The 14,427-nt window shown below is 44.7% G+C and overlaps 1 protein-coding gene across 1 annotated transcript in view; it reads right to left on the bottom strand.

The window, feature by feature from the left end:
* The window catches only part of LOC144111430 (uncharacterized), a 28,772-nt gene extending 15,842 nt beyond the window's left edge, over nt 1-12,930 (bottom strand). The window contains 4 exon segments of the mRNA XM_077644730.1: nt 397-580; nt 3,540-3,791; nt 4,678-6,220; nt 12,798-12,930. Of these exon segments, the coding sequence (XP_077500856.1) occupies nt 397-580; nt 3,540-3,791; nt 4,678-6,198 (1,957 nt within the window). The 5' untranslated portion in view covers nt 6,199-6,220; nt 12,798-12,930.
* Nucleotides 12,931-14,427: the final 1,497 nt, after the last annotated feature.

Genomic DNA, 14,427 nt, shown 5'->3' with positions numbered 1-14,427 from the left:
GGCGTAGTGCGCAGGGTATCATCCTGAAACCGTCCCCTCCATTACTACCTGCTCAATATCTTCTTCGCAGTTTATACATCTTCATGTTGCTTAATAACCGTCTGAAATCATTAGTCCATCACAGCACGATTTTTTTGTTTGTTTAAGATATCAGTGGCAGAAAAATGAAGGTATAAGCAAAAAGCAGGCTTCTATCATTTCGACGCCAGTAATAATAGTTAAATTAATTTCTTGAGCATATTGCAAGACCTCAGACTATAAAATGCCATACTGAGCTGTGTTCCTTAAGAAAAACAGCACGTTGCAAGCATGCACATGTTGCAGTGGTAATTACAATAAGAATGCATGGTGCTTTATGGAGCATGGTGCTCTACACATGCAAGCTGCCACACTCACAAGGTGCAGAAACTTTGATGACTTCAAGGCTGTTGGATGTGGAACAGACAAACTTGTTCATGCTGTCGCGCAGAATGAGCTTGTCGCCCTGGAGCGCTTTGTTTGTGCAGAGCATGCCTTTGTAGCCCGCATACCGAATCTGGATGGCGGACGGAATCTGCGCCATGTCCAGCTTTTCACAGACCTGGAAAACAACACCAACAACTTAATAACAGCCCCTACCAGTTGTTTAGGTTGCGTTATGTTGGTTTGGGGTAGGCCTAGCATTGATGGCAGGGTGCGTGAATTTCCGTCTCCGGCTGTTCCATGATACTCGGGTCACTCTAGACCACACACTGAAGAAAAAAAACCGGCCCTTGTCATTGTCAACATCTGTTCTAGGTGAAGCTTGGAGTGAGCTTCTCAAAAGTTAGTTGGCCGTTTAAGTCAACACAATGCAACAGTGAAGCCAACTGCATCGTCTGTACAATACAAAAGATGAGACGCACAACAATATCAGAGCCCCATTCTACGACACCTAAACTCAACTACACTCAAGAGACGTCAATAAAACACGATGTATATGTCAGCTATAGCGAAACTCAAGCCGGATGAAAATTTGTTAGTGGGAATCTACCGGTTTGTACTGGTTTCCGCTGAAACAGCAGGAAGCTTGCTGGTTTTCTGATGGTTGAGCTCCCACAGGGTGCCCCGACTGGTTTTCTGCTGGTTGTACTGGTTCAAGCAGGGTGCTTACTGATTTTCTGCTGATCACAGCATACAACCTATTGATCTTCTGTTGGTTGCACTGGTTCCAGCAAAAATGCTTTGCTGTCAATTGTGTTTGAAAAGCTTATTTTCTTTGTGTGATATTAATATTCTTCAGCTAACAGAACCTTGCAGCTAAAAATTGTATAAATAGTACCAAAATTTAATGAGAGAGCTTTGCTTAATAACCATTCCCAACTAACACCTGTGGAAAACCCACAATGGGGGGATATATATAAACATGAGCCCATATGGTATTAGAATGTGTGTTGTTCCTCTAGTTGATGCTTTTCGAGTAGGCTTTAAGGCTCTACGTGTGTTCCTTCTATGGGCAGATCTGCATGGTCCTACAAGATGGCTTTACCATTTTACCACACTGTATGTTGCGAATGTTTTTTTTCTAATTTTTTGTGTGTAAATTAACATTTAGGAAGTTACTTTAACATTTTTTTAATGTTTCAGAAAGGTTAGAAAATGAAAGAACTTGATAAGAACGGTTTATCTAAACAGAATTAAATATAACAATGTTTCGGTGAATGCATACTACAGAAGCTAATCGTTCCAACAGCTAGTGGTTCTAGCAGCTACTGGTTCCAGTAGCTTATTCTTCCTCCAGCAGCTACTGGCTCCAGCAGCTGCAGGGAATGTGCTAATAAACCAGTACTGCTGGAATATGTATACTCAGCAGCATCAAGTGAATTGATGCTCTAAACCTTTTGAGGAATCATTGAGATATTATAAGGTAATCAATTGTTAAGGCAGCTACAAATTTGTTCCAGTAGATTGCAAATGAAATGACCAAGTCAGTGCTTACTGCCAAAAAAGGAATTCTTTTTCTAAACACCACATCCTATGTACCAAACAACTTTCTTTACACTGTGATGTGATGCACTTGAAGTAAAGTAGGGGCAGTATAGAAACAGTGCTAAGAAAGCAAAAAACGAGTTACTGTTGATTTTCGCCTACGTTTGATAACACTTTATTTTTCCCTGAAACCATGCTCAGTTGGTACTTAATACATTTGTGTATGATTTCCTGGCATAGTACCATACTTCACTCCTTAAACGACTTCATTAGGTGTTAGGACTATACATTCACTTCCGCTGTTCTGGCTGATTACTGCAAATATACTAGGGTAAATAAAAAATTATCTCCACTTTTCGTTCTGCAATTTCTTTACGCAAAGGTAGGTGTACAACCTGTACATCACTTTTCTACATAGTCTTTTCCCCTTTTCAATGCGCTTGGTACGTGGTACGCCGATGAACGTTCATCAGACCGCAAGCTTGCATGCTTCTTCCAAGAAGGTTTCTGGCTGGCCGTCAAGCCACTTTTGCACCGCTTCTCACGCGTTGCCACAGTGCACCCTCTGCAACCCACGTGTGCGCACGTCACACTGCCATCGGCGCGTGCATGTGTTGAGATGGTACGTCTGTGGTAGCGGGCACACAGTTCGATTTGCCTTCCAGCTATTGCTGCATTAACATGTCCACTTCGCTAACATTCGGCACTGGTGAGGAACAACGAGCGGTAATCCTATTTCTCTGGTCAGAAGGAGTCAAAGGGGCTGAAATTCGTCATAGACTTTTATGGTACTGGTAGGTGTTGCCAGTGTTGCAGGATTAGCTTTACAGTGGCCTCGCGCCCTCCAACTTTAAACTGTTCGGGCCACTCAAGATGCTTGTGAGGTAATTTTCCACAGATGTAGGCATGCAGAAAGCAGTGAAAAAGTGGCTTCACGACCAACCAGGAACCTCCCTCTCAGAAGAAATACGCAAGCTTGTGGCCCGATGGACCTAATGCATTGAAGAGGGCTGAGATTATGCAGAAAAATGATGTACTATTGCGATCAGAAGTTTATAGGACACGAGAGTGCAGAAAAAAATCTTATTTCAGCGCAGTCATATAATCCGGTTGCCTGATGTGTCATAGTATGAGGGGCCAAGCATGCTCTATCCGCTGGTCACAATACCATGTGACTGGGTCGCGAGGTAGAGCTGCAAATAAACTTTTTTCCGAGAACACGTGTCCCATAATATTTTGATCACAATGGTACATGTTGTACACCCACCTCTGGGTTAAACTGTAGAAAGAAAAGTGGATAATTTCTTACTTATCCTTATACGTTATTAGAGCACTCAGGGTAATTTTTCTCCCCGTGACTTAATGTCTGTCTTTACGTGCCCATTGATAATGTCCACCTCATTATGAATGTACAATTTATTTTGGATTCACATGTGTTATGCTCACTTCCGTAATCATTTTGAATATGTAGATCACTTCACTGGCCTGCCTGCTCGCCCAAAAGCACCTCATGCTTTGGCGGGCAGTGAATGTAAATCAGAGGAAGTGTGTGTGCAAGTTATTCACGACTACACAAACACACACAGGCACACCTTTTTCATGAGAGACTCGGAGATCATGCCAATGCCATCGGAGAAGATATAGGGCTTTCCCGAGCGGGGGTGGACGCCGCCCTTTATGTCTGCGACATCTTCCATTGTCCCACCATGAAGTGGCACGGCGACCGACTCCTCCGTCGTTGAAAAGCACTGGCCCATCCGTGCGATCCTTTTGGCCACATTGGGAATTTGGCTGAAGTCCCCCATCCAAGCCCGTATGGACTCCACTGAATTGCCATGACTATCCTGTACCAGCAAACAAGGAGCGTGTGCAACTCATTCGGACACTTATAGATCACACAGAATGCATACATATCATAAAGTCACTACTAATATGCTTATTGTCTTGGAGAGAGGGGCTAAAGGCAGACATAATCTTGCCTGACAGGACTCGAACAGCCAGTACACTCCTCAGCGGTGCACAATGTAACAACAGCAAAAAAAAAACATCACAGTGAATTATACAAATTACACAAACAAAATAACTTATATGCTGATATGTACACAAGGCACTATTGCTAATTTTTTAATTTTTTTTGGTCGCCTGGAAAGAGGAGGGGGTAAAAGCAGGCACTACATATTTTAGTCCAAAAATTTAGTTTTTAAAAGAACAGCTCTACTTTTCAGGCCTGCACGGGTTTTTTTGCAATTGAAAAGAATAAACTACTAGTGTTCTATTTGCTGCAACACATGAAATTGTCTATATATTTTGCTAATTACTTAGCAATATGTAAATTCCAAAACCTGGAGCAGAAAGCATCCTATGCCAGATTCATGTGATGAGCTGGTGCAGATCTATCGTTGCAGCATCAAACGGTTATTCTGTGATGAGCTTTACTTTTGGAAGGTAATGACAAAACATTCCAAGAACAATGGCAACTCCTGTCTAGCTTCCCTTTATGCCGATCACCACCTACATTCTGTTAGTGCCATAACAGTACCTTAATAACCCAATTTCTGTGAAATCGTCTTCGCGTTTGGAGATAACAGTGCAAAAATATGAAGCCACAGCAAAAAAAGGGTCAGGACAAGCACTTGTTTTGTTCTTTTTTGCTTCATCTTCATGTATAGCACTGTTTTTTCACGATGCCAAAACACCAACTAGCCCCGGTATTGATTCTGCAAACCTTACCTTTGCGTACAGCCAAAGTCCATGGTCTCGAAGCTGGCTTACGGAGCTGGCGAGGAGCTTGAAGTGGCGGTCCCCAATTTTGATCCCATCCCGCAAGAAGCGCCCGACCACTTTGTCCATCATCTCGCGTTTGTCGTCCTGAAACGCCAGCGTGTGTGACAAAAACTCAAAATGGTCATCACGGAAGGAGACTCTGAGAGCGTAGCTGGGATCAAACTTGCGGAGCACCCTGTTCTCAGTGTGGACGGCAGGTCGCAGAAAAAATACGCGCGATGGTGTCACAAACAGCCGCCGCACCATGCAAGTGCCCTGTGGTACCTTGGTAGGTACATATGTCTTGCAGAGCATTTCAAATAGTGCTGGCAGGGCAGCAGAAAACGTAACAAAGCTGTGCCTTTCGAGAACGGTTGCAATGTTGAACAGCGCCTCCTCAAGAGCACCTTCGTTGTGGGCTGCGTACAACTCCAACTTCATCAAGATGGCATCCAGTTCCTGCTTCTCCAAGAGCAGCAGTTGGACAAGAATGTCATCACTCATTTGGATGAGGGCATTAAGTGCATAGCAGCATGCAAACTTGAGCTTGGGCATTAGATCCGAGAATAACTGCTGTCGAAGCTTCTCGGCTTCGCTGCCAAGTCGATGGGTTTTCACGGGTGCAAATACAAACCAAGCTCTCCGGCATCGACGCCTCAGGCGGCCTACTATGCGCCGTGCTTCATGGCTGTTGCTGAAGGTCAGCCTCAAGACGAAGCAACCACCCACGTCCCTGCTTTCCAAATGTAAGCCGCATCCTTTGCATCCAACCTCCAGAGTTCTGTGGAAGTTCATCTGTTCTCGAGGAACCAAAATGTTTGCGGCCTTGTGGAACAGAGGAAGGGTGTGGACATGCAGGAAGACATTGGTGGGCCCGCCAACCGGATCGTGCACAACCACGCGGAAGATATTGCTGTAAGACATGCTGATCCGGTAGAGATGTTCCGTGTGGATACACGAGGCGTGATCAAAAAATATCTGCAGGTTTCTTTCATCATGCCTAAATGTGCAGTCGATGCTGCAGCTACGGTCAGTGGAACCAGATACTATGGAGTGGCGCTCAGCGAACACGTTCAGGTTGACAAATGTGCCAAATGCTACGGACTGCATCTTGATTTTCTCGTCGACGGCATAAAAGCCTTGCCAAAAACCATGCCTACGGTCAGGTAGCAGCCACTGCAGGTAACTAGGCAGCCCATACTGGGTTGCTCCAGTCGTACACCAGTGCCGAGCGATATCTGCACTCAACGACTCTACCTGATTTGCTGGCAGTGGTGCATACAAGTTGAGCCTAAACCCAGCCGACCAGAGGGGGTCTTCAGAGCCATATCTGACTACTTTCTGGAAGGGTTCTTTTATGGTCAGCGTAGACTGTCCCCTGTGTTTTTCGAAGAACTGATTGTGTGCCCTCCAGAATGCATCATCTTCATCCCTGGACTTCTGGGTCCACATGCATGTGAAGGAAAGGGTCTTCACTGCCCTGGCCATCTGTTGTGCTTGTTATGGCTTCCTGCAAATTGAAACGAAAATTGCACAATTAGTGAGACATTGGCCAAAATGGAAAACATCACTGTGAAATTCTTGTTGCTAACAAGTTCAGCCTATACTAAAAGAAAGGCTAAAATGAATAAGCGTGCAGCATGTAGCCTTACGTTTTTAGGCTAGAGACTTACTATCAGTTGCTTTCTCTGCCTGATCAGTTTACTAGCGTAGCAGCTTAATTCCAAATGATGTGCGTCCTTCGAGAGTATTCCACTAGCGTCCCCCTATGTTTTATATGACAAAATTTTCCACTTCAATGCACCACCATCAATAAGAAGGCATCAACTCAGCAACCTGCCCACTGCCTCAAAGGCACAGCCTTCCAAGCAGAAAGAGTATAGTCAGCATCCACAAAAAGCAAACAAATGAAACCTGCAGTGCCCATGCTGTGCATGCCAATGCCTACAAGGCAGCGCAGTCATCATGTACCCACAATGTGTTATGCTCCAACTGCAGTATAAGGCTTAGGCCACGACAGCAAACTGATGTTCTGGTCACTGCATTACATCCACTGCCACAAGCTGAAGTTCAATTCCCGCCGGTGCCAAGGTCTACACAATTAACTACTGGATGGTAGTATGCTCTAATCAAGCCTGTGCACGTGTCGTAAAATGTACCTAAGGATCAACTCTTACAAGCTTTAGAGTTATGTTGAACTGCATCCACTGCCTCGTGAGGGCAAAAACGTTTCAATGTTTCAAAGAAGGTTAATTCTCCTAGTAAAAAACATCGTGAACCTCAGAGGTACTAGAAATTTGTGAGCTAGGGGTTCCTCACATTACCAAATGGCATAGTGTGTCCTGCAGAATCAAAGCAAACAGAGCAACAGCAGTAACAATGAAAAACACATATGTTATCAGACCCAATTACAGTTCTGAAATTATAATGACATTTCACAAGACAATTAAATGCGTTGAACAGATTACAATAGACAGTCAATGGTAAAAAAACTGCACATGTGCCACTCAAGTACTCGAAAGGATAAAATTTAATTCACAGATATTTCTCTCACACTATAAAGTTGAGAACAAAAATGCTGGTGTTGATTCAGAGCCCTCTGAGCTAAACAGAGTGGTGCTTATTCATTTCACAACTAATTGTTTGCATACAGATGAAAAAGAATTTTTTTTTAAATGTTTTTTCAAACTCTGCCTGTGTGGGAATGAAAAAATTGTCGAACAACATGGTCAAAGAAAAAGATGTGAACTTGTTAATCTTTTAAACTATGTACTACGAAGCAATGTTTCAAAGACAAAAATTCCTACTGACAATTCACACTCGATTTCTAAAATAACTAAGAAAGAAAATGTAACCACATTACAATGAATAAGCATGTTTTTTACCATGTTCCCTGTTTGGAACAGTGGCGTTTGCTAGTGTCATCTGTAACAGCTTTTTATGGTCTGTGCAGTGCCAATTCCTTATTCTTGCTACCTGAAGACAACCTTATACCTGCCTGCAAAGTTTTTGCAAATTATAGATAAAACCACTAGGATTGAATAATGCTTTTCTTTCACAGAGCGGGCTGTAACGCATTCAGCGCTTCAGCTACCATGGAAGGCAGGAAAGTGTTTCTTGAGCAATGGCTTTTACAGAATAGCTATGATACGCATGTACCACGATGACCGACGCAGTCTCCCCATTCTGTGATCACGTGACCGTGCTTTGCACATGCCTTGCACTGCTTCGTCTTCGGGAGGGTGCATGCTAGATCAGGAAAGGGGAGAGTGTGGGGTGTGTTACCACACCCTGCACCTGCCTGCCTTTCGCTTCGTGCAATCTTTGCCATCTTCACGAGGGATGCGTGGATGTAAGACACCCCAAACGCATCGAAATGCCTCTCAGGCGCCACATGTAGCCTGCAGGTCAGAGCTCGAAGACATATGCGACGGGCCCAACATACATAGCATGCATTTGAGTTGCTGCCCACAAAGGCACTGTCAGATGACATGCGCAAATCTGTCCCCACACATTTTATAGACAGAATTACGCCAGCTGGCATAATCTACCACTCTAAAATAGCAGTAATGCCTATCTTTTAATTTTGCTACTGCATGCCAAACACCAGTGTTCCAAAAATAGAACATCCACATACAACTTACTGCCAGTGAAATACACACAGGCTTTAGTTATTTAGTTTCCTTTCATCAAATCCCCAAACATTTGTCGTTACTTTTCGTCTCTTCTGTTCACTTACACAATTAATTTTTTTCCTGCGAAAGGGCCCTGCAAACACTCAGCTATGACAAGTCCAAAATATGTGTGTTTACCAGTAATAAATTCAAAGTCCTTAAATAATTAAGTCGATAACAGATGTTACAGTTGCGATGTTTTCCACAATCATCATATACGGTATGTGAGAACAAGCATTTCATGGTTGTATTTTGAAGGGAAATAAAAAATTGAGCTTCATATGTTCTTATTTTGGAGTATTGCAAAGAAAAGGTTAAAGATATTTTTTCCTCGATGCTTATTGACAAAAATAATGTATTATTTATTATGCAACAATTCCTAGAAAACAGAATTTAAAAGCTATTTCGAATTCTACAACTGTTCCCAATTTTCATCCCACATTCGTTCCCTGAATTTTACAAAATAAAAGAGGCAACAACAAATGACCCTTGATAGTGCATAGTATTCTTGCAGATATACTACTTCCTCTCTGTAAATTACTGTGGGTGACGTAGCACTTAATATGGCTCAGCTTGGGTGTATTAGCAAGTGACATCACTGTGGCGTGCCATGATTGTGAACCACGCACTGTGCATGCCGAAGCAGGAAGCGAAAGCAAGCAGGTTCTGTTATCCTGTTCCGCCAATATGAATGGCTGTGACGTCAGTGCAAGCAGTCCAATTCATTTTCAGAAATATCATATCTTGGGTCTTCCTTTCCTTTTTTCTTATACTGTCTCAGTTCCTTACTCTGCATCGTTTTCCAGCCCTATATTATATATGCTTCCTGAAGGCTGCAGCACACTGCGCATCAATAAGCACAAACCTGTTATTTTCGATCATCAGAAGGAAAGCAGAAAAAAAATATAGCTTTAAAACATGGTGAGAGCATTGCTTTCTCAGAATTTATCATGGTATAGCTCCTATACAGACGTTATCAAATGTCTGCCGATAATCGCGTGCACATGCGCGCCAGCACAGGAGGTGTTCTACAGGCACACACACAAAAATAAAATGTACTTGCGCCATCAAAACAAACAGGCAAGCATTCGTTACCGATTGCAGTCACCTTACCAATAAGCGTCAATCTGAATAATGAACGAAATCGCAGGTATTAATTCCAATTCCCCGACGGCCACTACCAAAAACGAAACTATGCCGCAACCCGTGGGACTAGTTAGCATGAAGAACTTCCGATTATTATCCCGCCTCTCATGATCAAGTATCGCGGAGAACGTGATGAGCGTACTGCAAACACCCGCTGCGACTCACCGACACTAATTCTTTTTGTTCCTCGCGAAGATGACTGCGATGACCGAAACGAATACGGCTGGCGACGGGCGATATCTCTTGTATTCTAGAGAGACAAATAGCAGCTCCCCCTAGATATCGGGCGATGGCAGCTGCCACCTAGCGGCACTGACGGTAGCGAGATCTCGAGTATCGTCAACCAAGGCGATTATATTACCCCCTAGCCAGATCTAGCTAGATGTTAACGTCGGGATAGGTCACAGCTACGAGTTTTAACCCTCACCTTACAACTTCGATGCCATCAAAACAAAAAAAAAACAACAAAAGTGAGGGCCCTGTCATATCTGCCTTTCGGCGCGCCAGTTGACGCACGAACATGTGGTCATCACATGTGTATGTGTGTGCAAACGGTATCGGGGCTCACTAAAATGCTGCGATAGCAATCGCGCTATTTTTAATCTTTACTAAAGCGATGCAATTGCTTCACCTCTCTCTTTCAATTTCCCTTTCTCCATCCGCGTTTCGCAAAAGGTTCCCGTGAGGACCTCCTGCATGTTTGTAAACAAACGAGGTGGCGCTGCAGTCGCTAGCGAGCTCGTGGTAGGCAAAAGGTCGGGGAGTGGCGTCGCGGATAGGTGTGCGCGGGTTTTCAAGGCTTGTAGGCGCGTTTCCGGTTTCTGCGAATCACAGCAATGGTCGATGCTTCCAACTTAGTAATTTGTTGAAGTACACGAGCTCGCGTTGGCCACGTGCGGCCTATAAAGAGAAATAGTTTGCCACTGTGTATTGTATATATGGTTAGTAGTAAACATGTAGAAAGCGTTCCTGCCGTTTATTTACGCGCTAGGCATTGAATAAAACAAGTTTTGACACTCTGCACTAGCCGGAATGATTTTACTTCGGGACAGTAGTGAGGGGAAGTGCTGGCGTTGTTTCGCCGGAGCAGACATGCGCTCATCGTCTGCTGACATACGTACGTGTCGCGCTGCGCGAAAAGTGGGGACAGAGTCGTGTCCCCGATCTCCTGTCTCGCTTAGCGCTGTTTTTAGCCGCATGACCACGCACCAGCCAGGCCGACTTGTCCTCTTGTTAAGCTGGTCGATTTGGTGAAAATTTTTGATTTCTAGAATTATTTCCTTTCCTAGCCCTGAAGTCTAGTTTCGTGACGAAAAATTATAGCAAAATATTGAGTACAAATTTATAAATTATGCTTTTTAGAAGTGTGGTCGTCAAAAATTGTGAGGTAATTTCTTTGATTTCAGTACCGCATTTCTTTGACCAAAGCGAAAGCGAAGATGCCATAAACGAGGGAATAAACTTTAAGGTTCGTTTTCTGACCTCTCACATTTTCTGCGACTGGACCACTCACCTTCGTAATTCGCATGAAAATCAAATGATTCCATTTGTCGCAAACTATTCCTGAGACGTTGAGGAGCGTAATAAATCTCTCGATTTTTTCCCTACACGTGCAGTATTGTGTTAGTTATTTTTTGTAAGAAACGTTTTCATGTAACTATCCATGCATAAGTACTGATCATATAGAAAAACAACTAATCGCGTCATCATACAGAACAGGGCTTTATGCACACGCTGGCATAAAAAAAAACTGCGCACTATCTACTCAATTATTTGAGACCTAGCTTGGGGGGACTTGACGACGGTGTTAATTATAATTACCCAGAACTGCGCCAGGTATAGCAATAAATAAAAGAAATGACTGAAACTAGCATAGGAATTTCATATTTGCACCAAGTTTAGTTACATATCGCATGCATGAATAACGAAAACACTTTTCATGCCGCGTCCCCTCAATCTCGCCACGTGTCTGTTAGTAGCACGCCTGCGGCTGCTTCTTTCCAAACAAGCTTCGCGATCATGTATTACCTCATGAAACATGACACATGCATGATGCAATGAAAAAGCATATGGCGTTTAGCACACTTAAGGTACGCTATTCTAAGCACACCAACGCGACCGCGCAAGATTGACACAACTTACCAGACTTCTTTCTACTCGAATGAAATAATTACGTCGTCATATCAAGAAACAGTTTCAAGTAACTATTAAATGTCGCAAAACGCGCCATTTAAACATGGTGTGCTATTAACAAAAAAACGCATTCCTTGGGGGCGAGTGAACCTGTCGGCGCCCCGTACACTCCGGCTCAAGGTGATAAGTACGTGTGCAGCTACATGTCTTTTTTTTTTCCTTGAGCAATTATCAGCCTACTATCCTGAAGTTCAGGTGAATGAACGCAGTAACTTGCATGCATTAAGTGCATTGAGTGGCAGTGCCTATCGACTCCCAGACTTCGCGCTTTACTACCGTGGCCCAATGCCTGTTAGCCAGTTTCCGAATGCGGCATTTATGCGCGAGAAACCTATCGAGGCTAATTTAATATTTTTTATGCTACTACGCGGATCCAGCAGTGACGCAGCTGGTCAATATATGCTGCTTCTGCAGTGCACAGGCTTGAAGCAGCCGCCGCTAACTGCGGCAGCTGCGGTAGGCACGGGCAAGCGGAACCTGTTTTGCCTACCATGCGAAAGTCGCTGCTAACATCAGCGCCACCGCATTTTCGTGACGTCGCGGGGTGAAGGAGGTCCATACGGCACCGCTTTCTCTCTCTCACTCCTTCCTTCAAGCCGTCGCGGTGGCTCAGTGGTTAGGGACCAGTATCCCCCTTCCCCCCTTCATAGCAACAACCACCACCATGGCGCTCGGCTGCTGACCCGAAAGACGCGGGTTCGATCCCGGCCGCGGCGGTCGATGGAGGCGAAATTCTAGAGGCTCGTGTACTGTGCGATGTCAGTGCACGTTAAAGAACCCGAGGTGGTCGAAATTTTCGGAGCCCTTCACTACGGCGTCCCTCATGTCCTGGCTCGCTTGCGACGTTAAACCCACATAAACCAAAACTCCTTTCATAATACCTTGCCTCACGGCGGCGCGGTTGAGGTGTCCACCGGGAAGGGAGACGATATCCGAAAATTGGTGCACCGATCGCGAACGAGACACATCAGTTGCTGCGCCTTCGCCTTTCTCATAACCAAGATAACCCACCCATCCAAACACTCACGCAGCCAAGCAGACCGTCGGCTATTCAGCGGCGGATTGTGCACTTACCGCGCGCTTCCCGGGGCGTGCTGGTGCTCACGTTGACATGCGTAGAGGAATGGCGGTTGTATGCGCCGCCAGCTTGGCGCGGTTGGTGCTGCTCGACAAGCTAGACATGGCCCGTCGCCGGATGCACAGCAGCAAGTGGCCGGAAGCTCCGCCGCCTCTCCCGATATCTGATGCTCCGAGCGCCTGCCTGCGCCACGTCTCCCGTTCCACAGCCAGCGTTCGGATGTTTATGTCTCGAGAAAGAGCTATGCCACGAGCGCGTTGGCGCGGATATATAGTTCAACGCAGGGTGTACTGTTTATACGTGAATTGTTTATAGCGCAGAATACAAGAATTCATCACAAAAAAAGTTGAGAAAATTTGCTTTCATAAAATAAGTAAAAGAGTGCAAGTAATGAAGAGGATTAACGCTGCGTGGAGCAGTGAAAACTGCAATAAACGAACTGATGGCACTCCAGGTATATCCCGTATGTGTTCGAAAATAAGGTCCCAGCGACTGTTGCTATGCAGACTATAGTTCTGAGCATAGCTAGGACGTATGTGTGTTTGAGAAAGCGTGGCCTCCACATGCCTTCTACAGAGGCTATCTGTCGCAGTTCACTGGATAATCTTTCTCCAAAGCCACATGGATAGCGGGCTGAGTACATTCTGTCGAGTGATCGGATATCGGAATGCACGTTGGCCCAATTTTTGGTTCGGTTTTTAAAGTTGGCTATAATCCTAACGAGATGTCCTCGGTTGCATAGTGAGGGCTGAGTGCTGCGCGTATTCATTGTACGGTACTGTGGTATGGTATTGCATTGAATGGTATTGTACACTAAAGTTAGAAAGAACGCCAACCAAAAAATGAAAAACGCGGAGCAATGTCAACCGTCTATTGGGAACCCTTTCCCCTCTTCAATCGACTGTCTACATTCAGTGACCCGGCGGATGACTAACCGAGGGCTTAAAAAGACAAGCTGCAACAATTTTTTTTTAAATTTCCGTTCTTTCTATCTTGATTTCCTTCATACTTGATGAAGGAACCGGGTAGGCTCTCAAACTTATTTTTTAATTAGTGGCGTTTTTTCTAGCTTGTATTCTTTTCCCAACCAGACAGACCTGTCACGAGTGTTTCCTTTTGGCAAGGTATAGCATGGTGTATCGGTATGTATTATTTCCAACGTCCAGGAGCTAGCTGCACATGGGCTTTAAGGAACGCGCGCCGTAGTGGAGAGCTCCGGATTAATTTTCAACCAGCTGGAACCTTGGCAAAGTTTTGTTATTTACAGACGCTTTTGCATTTCGCTTCTATCGAGACGATGGCTATATATTTGAAGCGATTTTAATGGCACAAGGAGATTTTTGGTTGAAGGCCGTAAATTTAGGTCCGCGCAAAAGTGCATTTTTTCCCGAGCATTTCACCCCACAGAGAATCCGAACACGAGGCCAGGGGAATCAGGCTTGTACCCGTTAGAAAACCGGTAGGTATACCCGGCGGCAGCTCCATCCAAATTCCATCGAAGCTCCATCGGCAGCACCACTATTCATTCTGGAATGAATCATCAAAACGGCTAGCAACTAAAAATTTACTCCACAACAGACTCTGCACATGGCGCCTCCAAAAGGGTCCTCCTGGAGGTGTTCTCTG

The sequence above is a fragment of the Amblyomma americanum genome, chromosome 11, assembly GCF_052857255.1.
Source record: "Amblyomma americanum isolate KBUSLIRL-KWMA chromosome 11, ASM5285725v1, whole genome shotgun sequence".
Taxonomy (NCBI): domain Eukaryota; kingdom Metazoa; phylum Arthropoda; class Arachnida; order Ixodida; family Ixodidae; genus Amblyomma; species Amblyomma americanum.
Note: the sequence above shows the minus strand (reverse complement) of the source record. Positions and strands in the feature narration are given on the sequence as shown.